Source organism: Zootoca vivipara, chromosome 12 (genome assembly GCF_963506605.1).
Source record: "Zootoca vivipara chromosome 12, rZooViv1.1, whole genome shotgun sequence".
Lineage (NCBI taxonomy): Eukaryota > Metazoa > Chordata > Lepidosauria > Squamata > Lacertidae > Zootoca > Zootoca vivipara.
Window position 1 is genome coordinate 55,271,162 of NC_083287.1, and position 20,462 is coordinate 55,291,623.

A 20,462-nucleotide genomic window follows, 5' to 3' on the forward strand; every position below is an offset into this window, starting at 1 on the left:
GTTTGACCCTCTTACATGGTTCTCTATGCATTGTGGTATTTTATGCCTTGTGATTTGCTGCTGTTTTTATTGCTAGTAGTTTAGTCATTATTTATCGCAATTGACTTTCTGTTAATGATGGTTTGCTGATATTTAATTTCATTGTGCACTGTTACATACTGGTGGATTATTGAGGGTTACTTTATTTGAAATAGGGACCCAGGTGGTGCTGTGGGTTAAACCACAGAGCCTAGGGCTTGCTGATCAGAAGGTCAGCGGTTCGAATCCCTGTGACGGGGTGAGCTCCCGTTGCTCGGTCCCAGCTCCTGCCAACCTAGCAGTTCGATAGCACGTCAAAAATGCAAGTAGATAAATAGGAACCGCTACAGCGGGAAGGTAAACAGCGTTTCCGTGTGCTGCTCTGGTTTGCCAGAAGCGGCTTTGTCATGCTGGCCACGTGACCTGGAAGCTATACGCCGGCTCCCTCGGCCAATAATGCGAGATGAGCGCGCAACCCCAAAGTCGTCCGCGACTGGACCTAATGGTCAGGGGTCCCTTTACCTTTACCTTTACCTTATTTGAAATAAGTTGTTTATTTTAAAGTTACATTTCTGTTACGACTTTTTTCTTTGGGTATTGGATCAGGTTGTTATAAGGTTTGTGTGATTCTTGTTGTTGTTTTCAGCTTGTAAACTGCCTTGTGTGATATAGGAAGGCAGTGTACAAATTAAAAATTAAATTAAATGCTTCCCAAAGGGTGCTTCCAGGCGGGTGAGTCTCTTGGCTCATTATACGGTTTGCGTTTCGCTGGGGTTTTGCCATGACGCCGGAGAAAGGCATTTCAGTGTTTACGGTTTTTTGAAGGCGCTCTTGAGATCTGGAAATGCCCGTGCCCCTTGGGGCAGGCAGGGAACGTTAAAACAAAAGCTTCGGTTTGTTTATACCTCCCATTAATCAAGTGCACTTAATTTTACTGGGAAATCAATGAAGCGCTTGCTTGCGGGCGGCCGCAGGAGAGCGGCTGCTGCGATTCTTGGGCTCGGGTTTTTGGGCCGGCTGCCAAAATCCACTCCTGCGCGGTGTGATTGCAGGCGTGTGGAAGGACGAGAGTCGGGGTTGCGATGGGGGACGGGGCTAGAGCTCCGTGAGTGACAGCTCGGCCATTTTCACGCTGGAGCTCCTGGCTTCAGCAGCCGGCAGGTCCAGTCAGACCAACCGGGAGGGAACCCAGTGTCAAGGAGCTGTCAAGAGCACAGCGCTGATAATGCAAAGGTTGCAGGTTCGATCCCCATATGGGATACCGTGTTTCTCCGTTTTATATTTATTTTTCCTCAAAAACAACAACACGGTGGCTTATTTTCAGGGGATGTCTTATTTTTTAATCTCATGTCCAGCCTCGCCTCTTCCTTGGCGCCCTCCAGAACTGCACCTATCAATACGTCTTATTTTCGGGGTATGACTTATATTACGCAAATGCTTAGAAATCCTGCTGCGGCTTATTTTATGGGTATGTCTTATTTTAGGAGAAACGGGTAGTAGCAGTAGTAGTAGTAGTCCGCTGCTCCAGAGAAGCGAACACAGAGCAATGGATTCAAACTACAAGAAAGAAGATTCCACCTAAACATTAGGGAGAACTTCCTGACAGTAAGAGCTGTTCGGCAGTGGAATTTGCTACCAAGGAGTGTGGTGGAGTCTCCTTCTTTGGAGGTCTTTAAGCAGAGGCTTGACAGGCATATGTCAAGAATGCTTTGATGGTGTTTCCTGCTTGGCAGGGGGTTGGACTGGATGGCCCTTGTGGTCTCTTCCAACTCTAGGATTCTATGATTCTATGATTTAATAATAATAAGGATGATAATAATAATAATAATAATAATAAATGATTTATTTATTTATACCCCCTCCCATCTGGCTGGGTGTCCCCAGCAACTCTGGGCAGCTCCCAACACAATATATTAAAAACACAGTAAAACATCAAACATTAAAAACTTCCCTAAACAAAACAGGTGAAACTCGGGAAATTAGAATATCGCCGAAAAGTGCATTTATTTCAGCAATGCAACTTAAGAGGTGAAACCAATATATGAGATACATGCAGGACATGCAAAGCGAGATATGTCAAGCCTTTATTTGTTGTCATTGAAATGATTTGTCGTTAGGCGGCTCAATTATAAATGGAATGGAATTAATGAAATGTAATAGCGATGTTTATTTTTCTATTATTGTAACTTTGTTTTATTACTGTGGAATTTCCAAAAGATAGCACTTGTAAAAAGAAAAAGAAAAAATAATAAGTTGCATCACTGAAATAAATGCACTTTTCGACGATATTCTAATTTTCCGAGTTTCACCTGTAGATTCTGCATTGCAAGGGTGTTGGATTAGATCAGTGTTTCCCAAAGTGGTGATACCACCTGCTGGGTGTGTGTGTGTGCTGGAACGATCTGGTGGGCGGGGGCGTAGTAACCTCGGGTGCAATGGGGGGGGGGTTGAATTAAAAAAAAGGGGGTGGTGGAAGCATAGAGAAAGAAGAGAAGCAAATTTTGAAAGACCGCCCCATATCTGGAGGTCTCAGGGCGGTTCACTGGATGCTAACCGAGGTAATGTAAGAGTTAAAGTCATAGGGATTACTTTATTTTCCAAATAAACGCACAAAATGCAAGTTGTAACCAATCAGTGGTCAAGTCCGCTGACGCAAATTTGTCATTGCATCTTTATAATAATAATAATAATACTTTTTTATTTATACCCCACCCTTCCCGGTCCAGAAACCGGGCTCAGGGAGGCTGACAACAAATATAAAACATTGATTAAAAACGACTTAAAAACAGCTTAAAGTACAACATAAATGTAGCATCTCCAGGGCTAACTAGCAAAATTGGTCCTGCTATGGCCAGCAAGGAGACCAGGAAAGTGGTAGATGTGGGGACCCAGAAAGGTTTCTTCATAGAAAAAGGGAAGGGAAAAAGGAATGGAGGATCAGGCCAAATTGAAGGCCAGGCGGAATAACTCTGTCTTACGGGCCCTGCGGAAGGAGAGCAAGTCCCGCAGGGCCCTAGACTCATGGGACAGAGCATTCCACCAGGTCGGTGCCATCACTGAAAAGGCCCTGGCCCTGGTGGAGGAGAATCTGGCTTCTTTAGGGCCCGGGACCCTTAGGCTGTTATTATTCGCGGACCTTAGGGTCCTCTGCGGGACATATCAGGAGAGGTGGTCCTGTAAGTAAGTACGAGGGTCCTAGGCTTGTTCGCTTAAAGAAGGCAGATTTCCGAGGGGTGGGTGGGTTCTAAAAAGGGGGTGGTATGTTTGGAAACCTCTGGACTAGATGGTCCGTCCAACGTTGCAATTCTATGATTCTGTGTGTACGGTACTCAGAAGCGAATACATTGCTGAAACTGGCCACTAGCCCCAGCCTTCCCCTCTAGCCTCTCACTAGCCGGATCCCTCCCAAGCAGTTTAAGGTTGCCTCGAGGGGGTGGGCTCCTCCTCTGGACCTGTCCGGCCCATTGCTCAGCTACGCGCAGGGCTCTCCTCGATCAGGGTGTCCGAGGGGGAGGCAAGGCATCAGGACTGGGACTGCCCTGCTGCTGGGTAGCAGAGATAACCTCTGACTCGTCTCTGTCCGAGTCTGCGCTCACACAGTGACTCTCAGCTTCTAACCCTGTTCTGCAAGGCTCTCCACACACACACACACACACACACACACACACACACACACACCGGTTGGTCCCACCACCCTTCCAATGGCCCCTCTAGTCCAGCATCCTGTTTTCGCAGGGGCCAACTGGATGCCTCTGTTGGGAAACCCGCAAGCAGGATTCGAACCCAAGGGCCCTCTCCCCTCCTGTGGTTTCCCAGCAACTGGCATTCGGAAGCTCCACTGCCTTGGATTTGTCCAATCCTCTTTTAAAGCCCTTTCGGTAGCTCATTTGGTAGAGCACGAGACTCATAACCTCAGGGTTGGGGTTAAAACACGCCACAATCTTGTGTAAAGTATATAAGAGTTGTTTACTCACATCAGTTCACAGTTGGATCCCTGAAGGGAGACTTACCGGTAGTTACAAAGTATAGCATGACGCTCTATCCCTTTGTTCTCTGTTGGCTGGAAGCCAACAGCATTTCTAGCTAATAATGATGATGATGATGATGATGATGATGATGTTTAGGTGGAATCTTCTTTCTTGTAGTTTGAATCCATTGCTCCGTGTCCGCTTTCGTTCCTGTCTTTGGGCTTATCCACACTTTGTCTCGTCCCTCTGCATTCCCCAGGTCTTTCCCTGTTGTTGATGTTGTTGTTGTTGTTGTTTGTTGTTATACCACCCTTCATCAATAATAATAATAATAATAATAATAATAATAATAATAATAATAATAATAAATTTATTATTTATATCCCACCCATCTGGCTGGGTTTCCCCAGCCACTCTGGGCGGCTTCCAACAAAATATTAAAATACAATAGTCCGTCAAACATTAAAAGCTTCCCTAAACAGCTCCAACAAACAGCTCCCTAAAAATCTGCTCCAACAACGGAGGAAGTCAAAAAGAGGGTGCTGTGGGCCTTGTCCCTTTTGTTACCTGGACAGGTAAGGTCGCACCAACCTCTAGTCACATGCAATGGAAGTATGCCCCAGCTAGGAGGAAACAGGAAGTTTTCGACTGGCTGAACCAAACATTCCCCTGCATGTCCACTCTAGGAAAACTAGGAATGTTGTTCTTGACTGCTACTTATGAATCACATCCCACAGCGGTTTTCCTCCTGGGATAAAGCCGTGGGGACGTGGGGAAGTGTCAGTGAGCCCTCGGATAGACCAATCGTCCGGATTCTGGATAAAGCATTTCCCCGTCTTCCTAACTCCACGGTCACCCCTAACTAGAGGAACGCTTCTCGCCATAGCTGTCAAGTTTTCCCTTTTCTCGCGAGGAAGCCTATTCAGGGAGAACTTGACAGCTATGCTTCTCGCTGGCGTTTGGGCTTGTGTTGTGTTGTGCCACCTTGTGTGAAAGCTGCCTCCTTCGTCTACAAAACCTTTCTCACGCCCCTCTGCATTTCTCGCCTCTCCTAGGGAGATCGTCAGCATGAAAGAGAAGAGCAAATACAAGTTTGCGCCAGCTGTGTTGCCTCAGGAGTTCAACTCGTTTTTCCAAGGTAAATACTTCAGTTTCTCTCTCTCCCCACACTCGCGGCCCTCCCCGGTTTTTCCGCTCAAGAAGGGCAGTACAGTAGTACCTTGGTTCCCAAGCTTGATCCGTTCCGGAAGTCCGTTCCAAAACCAAAGCGAACCAAAACCAAGGCGCACTTTCCCATAGAAAGCAATGCAAAACGGATTAATCCGTTCCAGACTTTTAAAAACAACCCCCAAAACAGCAATTTAACATGAATTTTGCTATCTAACGAGACCATTGATCCATAAAGTGAAAGCAGTAAACATTGCGCTGTACTATAAAATAAATAAGACAGTATTGTAGATGATAAAAATAAAGAATTATTTTTTCTTTACCTGCACTGTTCATACCATTGTTTGGATTTCCACAGTCACTCAATCGACCAATCAATCAATCGATTAATCAATCAATCAATCAATCAGTAGCTGAAATGGGTTCCACACAGTCACAAAAACAAATGAATCAAAAAAGCCTCCAAAACAAAATCGCAAAATAAGTAACAGAGACAAAAGCACCAAACTTGGATCAGTTCAGGAAGTCTGTTTGACTTCCGAAATGTTCAAAAGCCAAGGCTCAGCTTCTGATTGGTGCAGCTGCTCCGGAAACAATAGCTGACAGCCGTATGGGATGTTCGGCTTCGGAAAAACATTTGAAAACTGGAACACTTCTGGGTTTTCGGAGTTTGAGAACCAAGGTGTTTGAGAACTAAGGCGTTTGAGAACCATTGTACCACTGTTTTCCTGTTCACAGCCTGTCCCGCTGTCCACGCACAACCCATCTTAACACAATCGATCCAGGTGTATGCAACACTGAAGTTTTTTCTGATCCACTCATTCTGTCGTGCCAGGGAAGAAACAAAACGGAAGTTGACTTTTTTGCGTTGCGTGCAGGCCAGGAAACAAACCACGAGTGCCGCTTTTATCAGGACAGCTTCTAAATTGATCTATTGCACACACGCCCACACACAAGCCAAGAAAGCAGAGCCGGGCCCTTTCATCGGATTTTCCGCATTCATTTAAAAACTGCCACTGCTAAGCAAGTTCCTAGTCCACATGGGCGATGGAAATTTCAGATGACAGGTTAACTAAGCTTTCCAGGGATTGTGGGATACAGCTTTGGTTGCCCTGTTTACCTCCTCTGCCCTTCCTATGGTTCACAAAATCAGGAAAAAATTGTGTGAAATAAGAGATCACTGATCACAAGAGTGTGATGGAGGCTGCGTGTTGTTTGGACAGGAAGCAAATCTTCAGAGGGATCGAGCTTCATGTTCACTTGCGTACTGTACAAATAACCCAAAGATGCATTTTAAATAAAAGCACATATTCTACTCATGTAAAAACACCAGGCAGGCCCCACAAATAACCCAGAGATGCATTTTAAATAAAAGCACACATTCTGTTGTTGTTTAGTCGTTTAGTCGTGTCCGACTCTTCGTGACCCCATGGACCAGAGCACGCCAGACACTCCTGTCTTCCACTGCCTCCCGCATTTTGGTCAAACTCATGTTCGTAGCTTCGAGAACACTGTCCAACCATCTTGTCCTCTGTCGTCCCCTTCTCCTAGTGCCCTCAATCTTTCCCAACATCAGGGTCTTTTCCAAGGATTCTTCTCTTCTCATGAGGTGGCCAAAGTATTGGAGCCTCAGCTTCACGATCTGTCCTTCCAGTAAGCACTCAGGGCTGATTTCCTTAAGAATGGATAGGTTTGATCTTCTTGCAGTCCATGGGACTCTCAAGAGTCTCCTCCAGCACCATAATTCAAAAGCATCAATTCTTCGGCGATTAGCCTTCTTTATGGTCCAGCTCTCACTTCCATACATCACTACTGGGAAAACCATAGCTTTAACTATACGGACCTTTGTAGGCAAGGTGATGTCTCTGCTTTTTAAGATGTTGTCTAGGTTTGTCATTGCTTTTCTCCCAAGAAGCAGGCGTCTTTTAATTTCGTGACTGCTGTCACCATCTGCAGTGATCAAGGAGCCCAAGGAAGTAAAATCTCTCACTGCCTCCATTTCTTCCCCTTCTATTTGCCAGGAGGTGATGCGACCAGTGGCCATGATCTTGGTTTTTTTTTATGTTGAGCTTCAGACCATATTTTGCGCTCTCCTCTTTCACCCTCATTAAAAGGTTCTTTAATTCCTCCTCACTTTCTGCCATCAGGGTTTTGTCATCTGCATATCTGAAGTTGTTGATATTTCTTCCGGCAATCTTAATTCTGGCTTGGGATTCATCTAATCCAGCCTTTCGCATGATGAATTCTGCATATAAGTTAAATAACATTCTACTCATGTAAAGACACCAGGCAGGCCTCACAAATAACCCAGAGATGCATTTTAAATAAAAGGACACATTCTACTCATGTAAAAACATGCTGATTCCCAGCCCGTCCCCGGGCCGCATTGAGAAGGCGATTGGGCCGGATCCGGCCCCCGGGCCTTAGGTTGTCCTACCCATGCTCAAGACTGGTACCAGCCTCTCCGCTGTGCTGCACACTGCAAAATCCACGAATGAAAACCTTGCAGGATGTGGGAAAACCAATGCAGATAAACAGCGATGCGATTTTTAAAAAAGACACCTGATGGTGGCCCTGTTCGGCAACGTTTTTAGTGTTTTAAACACCACACACACACACACCCTTTTGCTTAAAAATGAACAGGTTCCCAGTCAACTGCCCCTTTCTGCCCACAAACGACATTCCCAAACGCCTCTCTCCCAGTAAGCCTGCTTTCCAAAGTGCTGAGGGCAACCTTCTTATGCCTGCCAAATTTGTAAGGGTGATTAAAGAGCAATTAATCTGCATTAAGTGACTTTATTCTTTTACACTTCTACCCTGGGAGACCAGATATCCCCGCCAGTTTGCACGGTCAGCTTTTTCTCCTGCCAAGATATGTATTAGATTCACACGTCAGCTCTAAGTCGGGGCGGGAGGACGGGGGGGGGGGGGAAAGCATCAATGCAAACTGGGGAAAAAATAAGTGCATCTATGAGAAACTATTTAATTTTTTTTTTAAAGCAAGGGAGATGTCCCCCCCCCCCCAATTCCAGGCATTAAAGTGCCATTATCTCTCCCCTTCCCCGGCCGATCTAAATTTAATTTGTCTCCTTTGTTGCTTTTTATTTATCCTCTGGGCTGTTGAAGGAATCACAGTCAATAAATGCTGGGGCTGAGCTCCGTGAGAAGGAAGGTCTGTGCCGCTGGTTTGTCAAGAGAGGCTCTTCTTCAAAAAGCATCAAATTAGTTAAGGGGAATGGATTTGCAGAAACTGTTGGCAGATTTCTGATTCTTATTTTTATTTTTTGTACCTATAAAAAACTCCCTGGGAGTTTTCAGGGTGCTTTTTCCCCCTTGCCAGGTGCCTGCAAACTGCAAGACTCTTACATCGACTGAGCATTAATAATGGCTTTGGCTGCCAGCGGGGGATTTCTCTGAGCTATTTGGGTCGTTTCTGGTGCAGCCGTGCGATTACAGAATCGTAGAGTTGGACGGGACCCCAAGGGGTCATCCATTCCAACCCCCTGCAATGCAGGAATCTCTTGCCCAACCCGGGACTCGAATCCAGAACCCTGGGATTAAGAGTCTCGTGCTCTCCCGACTGAGCATGACCAACTCTCTATAATGCACAATTGCATGGCCATGATTTTCACCCAGTGGCCAGGCCACACTTAACCCCGCTCGGTCCAAGAACGTAGCAAGTTGCCTTATACCAGATCAGGCCATTGGTCCATCTTTCTCTTTCTGTTTCTAGCTAAGCCTCCGCTGACTCCCAGCAGCTTTCCTGGGCTTCAGGCTAGAGGTCTTTCTCAGCCTGTTGGAGATTGATTCCTGCATTGCAGGGGGTTGGGCTAGATGACCCACAGGGTCCCTTATGCAATTCTGCGATATCAGCGTATGCAGAGGCAGGCAAGCAAGATGATCAAGGGCAGCCTTCCTCAAGCTTGGCCCTCCAGATGTTTTTGGCCTGCAACTCCCATGATCCCTAGCTAGCAGGACCAGTGGTCAGGGATGCTGGGAATTGTAGTCTCAAAACATCTGGAGGGCTGAGGTTGAGGAAGCCTGACCAAGGGTCTGGAAACCAAGCCTTATGAGAGACGATTGAGGGAGTTGGGTATGTTTAGCCAGAGAAAGAGACGATACGAGAGCCATCTTCAAATATCTGAAGGGCTGGTGCATGGAAGAGTACGGATGAATATGCAGTTGTACTGTAGTAGATGATTAAAATAAGTAGATGCTTAAAATAAGGCTCCACAGAAGGGATGGGGGAAGTCTCGAGATTCAGAGAATCTCAGTTTATAGATATGTTTTTATTAGTTTTTGTTTATTTGTATTTGGAAAACCAGTAAAAATGATTTTTTAAAAAATAAAAAAAGAATGGCAGGAAGATTCAAGATCAATCAAAGAAACCTATGAACATTTCAGCACAGTATAGTATCAAAATAACATCTTTATTCGCAGAATATGGATGGATATATTTTCAAAATTGAGAGCAAGCACTTGTGCTCTGTGTCACAAACCGAGCACTGCTAGGAGATGTTTATTTTTGTTTTCCAATGTATTTCTTGCCCATCTATAACACCATTCTCTCTTGCCTCCTTCGCTAGAGTGCTTCCAAGAGGGCGAGCAGCTTCCCGAGGTCCTTCAGGTCCGGCTGATCCACCTCTTCGGAGCCATCATCTCCGGAGCCAAGGCAAGCTTTCGTCTCTGTGAAATTTCAGGCCCTGCCTTCTGAAAGAAGTCCAGGAAGAACAAAACCCTCTGCTGGTGGTTCAGTTGCACCCGGTTCTCACGCTCAACAAAGGCTTCTGAGTTTTGCTCAGTATTGCTCATGGCGATGGAGACCAGGGCTGCAAAAGATGACCAACAACATCTAAAAGCAGATGCGCGTGGGGAAGATCTCTACTTACGAGGCCTGCTGGAAGTGGGACGTCCTCAGTCAGAGGCAGATTTAGGGTAGCGAAAGCATTCCAGAGGGCAGGGGCCACAACACTAAAAGCCCTGGGAAATGGGCCTTCCGATTCAGTGGTATCTGGAGGCAGCCGTCCCCAGCGGAGCGCAGCGAGAGATTGGGTAGCTAAGGGATGAGATGATCTTCCAGGTCTCCTGGTCCCAAGCTGTGTTGGCCTCCACAGTCACTTGCGGACACCCCACTAAGATGGGTTATCGCAGAAGACAATCTTACTCGGCCAAAGAAGAAGAGGAAGGGTCTTATACAGTGGTACCTGTAAATAAATATTGCAAGTACAGTGCTACCTCAGAAGTCGAACGGGATCCGTTCCGGAAGGTCTGTTCGACTTCCAAAATGTTCGGACACCAAGGCGTGGCTTCCGATTGGCTGCAGGAAGCTCCTGCAGCCAATCGGAAGCCGCAGAAACCCCGTCGGACATTCGGGTTCCAAATAATGTTTGCAAACCGGAACACTCACTTCCGGGTTTGCAGCGTTTGGGAGCCAAAACGTTTGATTCGCAAGACGTTTGGAATCCAAGGCACGACTGTCCACCCAAACTAGCACCTTGAACTTAGCCTGGTAGCTAACTGGCAGCCACTGCAATACCTTTTTCTATGTGTAATTTTTACTGAAGTCCTAAAACTATAAGAAAAGGAAAAATCTAGAGAAAGAAAATAAGAAAGAGGGGACACTGGCAAGTGGGGCCGGGGGTGGGGGAAGCATTATGCAGCATCAATGCAGACACGGAACTGGAGTGCAGGAGAATATTTTCTGAGGTTTAACAAATGCTTCTACATATTTCGAAAGGAAAATACCACAATAATTGCCAATACCCTGTTGGCAGGGTGGAGCCAACAAAAATGTCAATCTTAATCCCCCTGCTTTCTTTCCATAGAGATATAATAATGATAAAATACATTGCGTCCTCTTGATCTAGCATCGGCAACGTTTTCCAGCCGTGGGCCAGATCGTTCCCACGGATGATGGTCCGTGGGCCGGACATGTGCAGAAGCGATTTCCGGCGCCGCGCTGCCCATGTCCGGGGCTCCGGAAATCACTTCTGCGCATGTCCGGAAGCCGAAAATCTCATCTGGGCATGCGCAGAAACGATTTCCGGCACCACTCGGTGAGTTCCCGCGCTGCGCTGGTTTAGCGCAGCACGCGGGGGACTTGCCGAGCGGGCAGCTCGGTGACCGGGCGGCTTGTGGGCTGGATAAACGGCCTTCGTGGGCCGCATCTGGCCCATGGGCCGGACGTTGCCGACCTATGCTCTTGATGGTATTTTCATGTTGCCCATCCTTCAGCACAGAGCTTTCCAAACTGTGTGTCGCGACACGTCAGTGTGCCAGGTGAATGCTGCCCCTCCCGGGGCTGGAAAGGGTTTAGTTTACCCTCCGGTTTGCTTCTAAAACTGAATTACTGAAATGATCCGTGACTAAAAAATGTGTCGGCGACGTGGAAAGTTTGGAAAGCTCTGCTTGGGCCCAGTGCAAAATACTTCAGCGCAGCCTTTCTCGAGATCAGGCTTTGAAAGCCGGTGTTGCTTGCTCTTCTCAACAGCAAAACGCTGTCCTTGTGGTCACCCCGTCCTCGGTCGAGGTCCTCATGCTGTTGCTCCGGAGGTGGTGCTCCCCGGTCAGCGGGCCCCCCAGAGACTCCAAGCTGCTGAAGCTGACCCTGAAGGGCTTGGTCGGCATGGTCCATGTCCTCCACGCCAGCAGCCCCAACCAGCGCCAAGTCGAGATCCGAGCCATCCTAGACAGCTACTTCAAGGTCTTGAACTCGGACCAGCCCATGGCGTCGCTGGAAGGCTCTCCCGGCCCTCACTGGGAGGAGAGGCTCATCGCGCTCAGGGTGAACATGTTGGGTAGGTGCTGTGATTTGCGGAGCTCAAAAACCGGGCTGGATTCAGTTGTCTTTCTGAACTTGTCCTTTAAAAAAAAAAAGTAATTTTTTTTTATTTTACAAATATAGAATTACAGTCATATCTCGGGTTGCAGCCGCTTCAGGTTGCGTCTTTTCGGGTTGCGCTCCTCCGCGCCAAACCCAGAAGTACCGGAACGGGTTACTTCCGGGTTTCGGCATGTGCAGAAGCGCTAAATCGCACTTTGCTCATGCACAGAAGTGCCAAATCGCAACCCGCTCAGACACAGGTTGCGAACGCTGCGGGTTGCGAATGTTCCTCCTGCACATGTTATTACAAGTGTTATTAAAATCCTGCTCATGTTTTCATGTGCTTACAGTGGTCTCCTGAGTAACTTAGAAATTTTTCCCATTCTTTTGTTTTTGTCCTCTTGGTTCCTGACTTTCCCAGTCAGTTTTGCCATTTTGGCATAGTCCCTCGGCTTGCCATTCCTCTCTTGTAAGGACTTTGTCTTCTATACTGGGCCGAGGCCATTTAGGGCTTTCAAGGTCAGCACCAACACACTAAATTGTGCCCAGAAACATATTGATCTTCCCCCGGTGGTGTGGTGAGCCAAGGGGAAATCCCACTGTGGAGAGCATTAAATTCCAAGTACCCTGCTCTTCTAGAACTAAGTTGGAAGGGCTGCCATGGAAACAGGTTGTACGTTGCTAGGGTGGTGGCGTGGCGGGACGTAACTCCTTGCTCCCATCTTCCAAAAAGGTATCGGTCCATTAGAAGGTAGGATCCCATTTGAAAAGTTGGTGGTCTCTGGTTTTGAAGGCCCCCTTGAGCATCTGCCTTTCTGCCAACCAGGGCCGGTGCTAGGGTTTTTTGCGCCCAAGGCGAGATCACCTTCTGGCGCCCCCCCCCAATAAAATAAAAAAATAAATAAAAATGAAAATAGAAAATAGAAAAATAAAATAAAAAATAGAAAAATAGAAAAAATAAAAATAGGAAATAGGAAAAAATAAAAAATAAAAATAAAAACTAGAAAAAAATAAAATAAAAAACAGCTGAGAGGTGGGGAGAGGTGGTCCCAGGCTCCCGCTCCCACTCCCGCGCGCCTCCGGAGCTTAGCACGGGAGCACGAGCCTGGGGCCACCTCGCTGTGCCTGTCAACTGTAGCCTGTAGAGCGGCTTCAGGCCGCTCTCCGGAGGCATGCGCGCACCTCGGGAAAGCGGCCTGAAGCCGCTCTACAGCTGACAGGCGCAGCGAGGTGGCCTCAGGCTCCGGAACGGGTTACTTCCGGGTTTCGGCATGTGCAGAAGCGCTAAATCGCACTTTGCTCATGCACAGAAGTGCCAAATCGCAACCCGCTCAGACACAGGTTGCGAACGCTGCGGGTTGCGAATGTTCCTCCTGCACATGTTATTACAAGTGTTATTAAAATCCTGCTCATGTTTTCATGTGCTTACAGTGGTCTCCTGAGTAACTTAGAAATTTTTCCCATTCTTTTGTTTTTGTCCTCTTGGTTCCTGACTTTCCCAGTCAGTTTTGCCATTTTGGCATAGTCCCTCGGCTTGCCATTCCTCTCTTGTAAGGACTTTGTCTTCTATACTGGGCCGAGGCCATTTAGGGCTTTCAAGGTCAGCACCAACACACTAAATTGTGCCCAGAAACATATTGATCTTCCCCCGGTGGTGTGGTGAGCCAAGGGGAAATCCCACTGTGGAGAGCATTAAATTCCAAGTACCCTGCTCTTCTAGAACTAAGTTGGAAGGGCTGCCATGGAAACAGGTTGTACGTTGCTAGGGTGGTGGCGTGGCGGGACGTAACTCCTTGCTCCCATCTTCCAAAAAGGTATCGGTCCATTAGAAGGTAGGATCCCATTTGAAAAGTTGGTGGTCTCTGGTTTTGAAGGCCCCCTTGAGCATCTGCCTTTCTGCCAACCAGGGCCGGTGCTAGGGTTTTTTGCGCCCAAGGCGAGATCACCTTCTGGCGCCCCCCCCAATAAAATAAAAAAATAAATAAAAATGAAAATAGAAAATAGAAAAATAAAATAAAAAATAGAAAAATAGAAAAAATAAAAATAGGAAATAGGAAAAAATAAAAAATAAAAATAAAAACTAGAAAAAAATAAAATAAAAAACAGCTGAGAGGTGGGGAGAGGTGGTCCCAGGCTCCCGCTCCCACTCCCGCGCGCCTCCGGAGCTTAGCACGGGAGCACGAGCCTGGGGCCACCTCGCTGTGCCTGTCAACTGTAGCCTGTAGAGCGGCTTCAGGCCGCTCTCCGGAGGCATGCGCGCACCTCGGGAAAGCGGCCTGAAGCCGCTCTACAGCTGACAGGCGCAGCGAGGTGGCCTCAGGCTCCGGAGCTTCGCGCATGGAGCGCGAGCCTGGGGCCGCCTCCATTGCGCCTGTCAGCTGTAGAGCGGCTTCAGGCCGCTCTCTGGAGGCATACACATGCCTCCGGAGAGCGGCCTGAAGCCGCTCAGTACCGGGGGGTGGCAGGCAGCAGGCAGGCTGGCCAGCACCCCTCCATTCTGGCGCCCTAGGCAGCTGCCTAGGTCACCTGAATGGACGCACCGGCCCTGCTGCCAACTTCAGTAATCTCTGACGGATGCATCACAAGGACCGTAGAGTTGCTAGAATAGGCAAGGTCCTTCTGGAGCCTTTGCTTTCGACATCTGTGAATTGGGCCTGATCGGTGCAGGGAAGCAAATAGCGCTTGGCACGCATTTCTCAGAGCCTCAAAATTGTTCATCCTGGCATGCCTTTGTGCAGTGCCCAGTGCCAGATTTACATATAAGTTGGAAGAGACCACAAGGGCCATCCAGTCCAACCCCCTGCCAAGCAGGAAACACCATCAAAGCATTCTTGACATATGCCTGTCAAGCCTCTACTTAAAGACCTCCAAAGAAGGAGACTCCACCACACTCCTTGGTAGCAAATTCCACTGCCGAACAGCTCTTACTGTCAGGAAGTTCTTCCTAATGTTGAGGTGGAATCTTCTTTCTTGTAGTTTGAATCCATTGCTCTGTGTCCGCTTCTCTGGAGCAGCAGAAAACAACCTTTCTCCCTCCTCTATATGACATCCTTTTATATATTTGAACATGGCTATCATATCACCCCTTAACCTTCTCTTCTCCAGGCTAAACATGCCCAGCTCCCTAAGCCGTTCCTCATAAGGCATCATTTCCAGGCCTTTGACCATTTTGGTTGCCCTCTTCTGGACACGTTCCAGAACTGGACACAGTACTCCAGGTGAGGTCTGACCAGAGCAGAATACAGTGGTACTATTACTTCCCTTGATCTAGATTTATATTCCTCTATTCCATCTACTATCATTTTCACCATCCCTTTCGGTCCCAAGCCTTGTGTAAACAGGAGTGGAGGGTACAGACTCCAGGAAGGAGTTGGAGGAGTGGAAATCTTTAGGAACTGAGTGTAGGGACAAAGTGTCGCAGGAGCAAGAAACCGTTTCCGGCTGCAATCAGTGTTCTCATACGGTGCTCTGTTATGCAAAAATGCTGGGATACCTCCCTCAATCTAAAGCTTTATGCTTTGTGTCTGAGCATCGTTCTGAGCATCCCCGGCTAGCTCTGGCTGGTTGTGTGCTGGTGGTTTAGTGAGTTCCTTTGTCTTCTGTCGCCACTGCAGATGCCATTCCGGAAATGTTAAACTGCGATGACCGTCCCGTCCTGCAGGCCATCTTCCTGAGCAACAACTGCTTTGAGCACATCATACGCCTGATCCAGAACAGTAAGGTACAGTAACAATATAGTACGATCCTTGGCTTACCTTCCAAGTCCCGGACTGCAGAATCCAGGACCGGCAGCCGTGTGACACCGGAAGGTGCGTCAACATAACTTCCGGTGTCGCCTTGCCCTTCTATGGGCACCAAAAATTGCCGCCGCCGGCTTTGAAAGTCGCTTGTACGCATGTCAGGAAGTGCATCGGCGCAACTTCCGGTGTCGCTCCGCCCATCTATGGGCGCCAAAAATGGCCGCCGCCGACAGCGGAAGTCGCTTCTATGCACTTCCGGACATGCGTAGATGCGACTTTTGAAGCCGGCGGTGGCCATTTTTGGTGCCCATAGAAGGGCAAATCGGAAAGAAAAAAAATGGCCGCCGGCAGGAGAAAATAACGGAGAAAAACGGGAGACGAACTGATACAGGGGACCACCGGGAAAGATAAGTAAAAACGGGGGCTTCCCAGGGAAAACGGGGTACTTGGCAGCTATGATCCTTGGGGGTTTGGCTTTGCATTCACTTCAGTCCTATCAAATGGCTTTAAAATAAATAAAAAATAAATCCTGCTTTTGGAAAGGAGTCCGGCTAACGACGACTCCCAAGGCAGTGCTAGTTTCACAAGAGATGCTCAAATTGCTCTTTGAATATCCCCTAGTCGTGGTGCACACACACCCCCGACTGAAAATCATTGTATTTTGTGGGCCTTTTTTGCTCCCCTTGCTCCCCTGAGCTCCTAGGATGAAGAGCAGAATTAAAGTAGAACAGATAACATTGCAGATGAGGGTCTGAGATGCCTAAAGCTGAGCTCACGAGCTCAGAACCAGGGGTGTTCGAGTTCACAGCTGCCAGGAAAAGTTAACCATCTCCAGGGTGCAAAATTGAGCCATTTCAAGTGGCATGAGCCGTTACGCTTGTCAGGTGGGAGAAGTATTATTTGGCAAAGACAAGGATGTTGAAACCTGATAAACCGCGGCTGGTGACCTGCCGTTCGTCCAAAAACTGGGTGCCTCTCTCTTGATTTACTGTGCCAAGGTGTTTCTTCTCTGGTGTGGAACCAGGGCTAGACTGCTGCAGCTTTCAGGAAGGAGATCTTCTCCTAATAGCGCTGTGCCAGAAGGAGAAGAGACCCATCGTAGACCATGCACTGTTTTCGCCACTAAGGGAAGGAGTTTGGATATTCATCTGGTTTTACATGTGATGGGCAGTCACTTACAACACCCTCTTTCATAGAGTTGTAGAATTTCAGCGTTGAAAGGGACCCCCAGGGTCATCTAGTCCAACCCCCTGCAATGCAGGAATACTAATACTAATAATACTACTACAGTGGTACCTCTACTTATGAATAACTCTACTTACGAATAACTCTACTTACGAACGGAGCTCCGTCCGCCATCTTGGATGCGGTTTAGATAGGATTATTTCTACTTACGAATTTTTCTCCCAGTGCATTCCTATGTGATTCGACTTACAATTTTTTTTCGACTTACGAATGTGTGTTCGGAACGCATTAAATTCGTAAGTAGAGGTACCACTGTAATAATAATAATTATAAATAATATAAAATATATCAGGGGTTGCCAACTTCCAAGAGACAGCGATCTACTCACAGAGTTAAAAACTGCCAGTGATCTACCCCCTTTTGGGGGGTTCAGGTCAAAGTTGATGAGCTTTTTTGCTTTTTTTTAGGAAGGAGGAAGGCCCATTTTTGGAGGGGTTCAGGTTGAAATCATTGAACTTTTTTTAGGAAGGGGAAAGCCACGTTTTTAGGGGTCCAGGGCCAAAATGTTGAGTTTCTTTAGGGAGAGCCAAACTTTTTGCACTTCTTGGGGGGCCCAAGTGATCCACCACAGATGCCCAGTGATCTACCGGTAGATCACGATCTATTATTTATTTATTTATTCATTTATTTATACCGCGCCCATCTGGCTGGGTTTCCCCCCGCCACTCTGGGCGGCTTCCAACAAATACAAAAATACATTAAAATATCTACCTGCTGGACGTGCCTGAAATATATTACTTAGGCCCTGCCTATCTGGCAGGCCTCCCCAGCCACTCTGGGCGGCTTCCAACAGAATATTAAAAACACAATGAAACATCAAACATTAAAAACTTCCCTAAACAGGGCTGCCTTCAGGAATCTCAACCAAAGCATCCATGACAAGTTGCTATCCAGTCTCTGCTTAAAAACCTCCAAGGATCCTATCCCTCCTGAGGGAGACCGTTCCACTGTCAAACGGCTCTTGCTGTCAGAAAGTTATTCCTGATGTTTAGTCGGAATCTCTTTCATAGAATCATAGAGTTGGAAGAGACCACGAGGGCCATCCAGTCCAACCCCCTGCCAAGCAGGAAACACCATCAAATCATTCCTGACATATGCCTGTCAAGCCTCTGCTTAAAGACCTCCAAAGAAGGAGACTCCACCACACTCCTTGGCAGCAAATTCCACTGCCGAACAGCTCTTACTGTCAGGAAGGTCTTCCTAATGTTTAGGTAGAATCTTCTTTCTTGTAGTTTGAATCCATTGCTCCATATCCGCTTTCGTTCCTGTCTTTGGGCTTATCCACACTTTGTCTCGTCCCTCTGCATTCCCCAGGTCTTTCCATGTTGTTGTTGTTGTTGTTGTTGTTGTTGTTGTTATAATACCACCCTTCATCAATAATAATAATAATAATAATAATAATTTATTATTTATACCCCGCCCATCTGGCTGGGTTTCCCCAGCCACTCTGGGCGGCTTCCAACAGAAAAATAAAACACAGTGATCTATTAAACCAGGCATCCCCAAACTACGGCCCTCCAGATGTTTTGGCCTACAACTCCCATGATCCCTACCTAACAGGACCAGTGGTTGGGGAAGATGGGAATTGTAGTCCAAAACATCTGGAGGGCCGAAGTTTGGGGATGCCTGTATTAAACATTAAAAGCCTCCCTGAACAGGGCTGCCTTCAGACGTCTTCTAAAAGTCTGGTAGTTGTTTTTCTCTTTGACATCTGTTGGGAGGGCGTTCCACAGGGTGGGCGCCACCACCGAGAAGGCCCTCTGCTTAGTTCCCTGCAACTTGGCTTCTCGCAACGAGGGAACCGTCAGAAGGCCCTCAGTGCTGGACCTCAGTGTCCGGGCAGAACAATGGAAGTGGAGACGCTTCAAAGTTCACAGGGCGGTTCACAACATATGAAAACAAAATATACCTAATGAAGCAAAAGCAAAACAGACCAGTAATGCCCCTTCCCACAATGGTACAATTATTATATTTAAAACAATAATGAATATGAGGGGTAAGGGATGCAAACTATCACCTTCCAGGTTGTGGGGGGAAATAGAAGCAAAGCATGCAATGAAAACTGTGTGGGAAAATGTCCCGTCCCCCCATTGCCATTTGTTCCAATCTGTCTTTAAATAGCGAGTTTTCCCTGGGAAGGGATGATGGGGCAAGGGGGGAACCGCTTGGACCTGTGTTTTTTTTTTTAAAAAAATATTTATTAAGATTTTTACAATAAAGAATAAAGCGCAAAAATAGAAAGAAAGAAAAAGAAAAAGAAAAAAGCACAAAAAAGAATAAAAAGAAAAATAATATCTCTAACAATATCTTACTTCAATCATGTCCCGGACTTCCCCGTCCCTCCCTTCCCGGGTCAATTCCAGATCTAACTTCACAACTTTCATTATACCCCACACAATAAATTCTACAGAATTTCAAACTATATTACTTTTAACTATTTCTATTAATTTCCCTTAGCCTTTAATTTCCCTCTAAAAAGATATATCTTTTCCTAATTCAAATTCTATCCAATCTCTTAACTTGATCCCAAATCCCACCCCCTCCCTCCCCCAGGTAGCAGTTTCCCCTTTTCCCCGACCAGCTTCTTCATGCTGTCCAATTTCAAACCTTTTAATCCATCCATTTATCTACCTTATATACCTTCTTCACCCCACACCCTCTCTTAGCCATTCCAGGCCACCCCATTCATCCTTCTTCCCCTTCCATTGATTTAATTCTGCCACCAGCCTCCCACCCTCCTCTTTATTTCCACTGTCCCCTGTATCCAGTCTTCTATCTGGCCTGCGTCCCCTCACTCTCACTGAGGGGGCAGGACCCGTGTTTTCTAGGCATGGCACAGGCAGAAGATGTGCTGGTGAACCTGCAGAAGGAAGCAATGGGGGTGGTCGGAAGAGAGGGGAGGAATGATAGCAGCCTTCCTGCAGAACCAAGAGAGATGCTTCGGTGCTTTGTAGCTGACCACCCTCCACAGATCACGCCGAGGGACGCAGTTTGCATAATCTCTTCCAGTCATGGGACCAGGGCTTTTTCTCGCTGCATAGACACAGAATTGGGCGAGAGCAAACAAATAAGAAACGCCATTTAATTCCGCAAAAAGTATAAACGCGCCCTAAAGATACGGAATAAAAGTGCACTAACGCGTGATCTCAAACGTTCGAGGCAGATTCCTAAACATCCAGCTGATGTGACAAAACAGTGAATAGATTTATTATACCTACTGCTCCCTGTTCCTCGTCACATTGTATACCTCGGTCCAGTATACCTGAAGGAGCGCCTCCATCCCCATCATTCTGCCCGGACACTGAGGTCCAGCTCCGAGGGCCTTCTTGCGGTTCCCTCATTGCGAGAAGCCAAGTTGCAGGGAACCAGGCAGAGGGCCTTCTCGGTGGTGGCGCCTGCCCTGTGGAACGCCCTCCCATCAGTTGTCAAAAAGGAAAACAGCTACCAGATTTTTAGAAGACATCTGAAGGCATCCCGGTTTAGGGAGGCTTTTAATGTTTA

General features: G+C 47.2%; 1 protein-coding gene across 5 annotated transcripts in view; it reads left to right on the plus strand.

Annotated features, from left to right (window-relative positions):
* Positions 1-20,462, plus strand: part of NBEAL2 (neurobeachin like 2) — a 185,580-nt gene that overhangs the window by 83,257 nt on the left and 81,861 nt on the right. For all 5 annotated transcript variants that reach the window (XM_060281001.1, XM_060281002.1, XM_060281005.1 and 2 more), the window contains exons 6-9: positions 5,042-5,124; positions 9,740-9,825; positions 11,644-11,950; positions 15,591-15,697. In XM_060281001.1, coding sequence (XP_060136984.1) covers positions 5,042-5,124; positions 9,740-9,825; positions 11,644-11,950; positions 15,591-15,697 — 583 coding nt within the window. The remainder of the gene's footprint in view (positions 1-5,041; positions 5,125-9,739; positions 9,826-11,643; positions 11,951-15,590; positions 15,698-20,462) is intronic.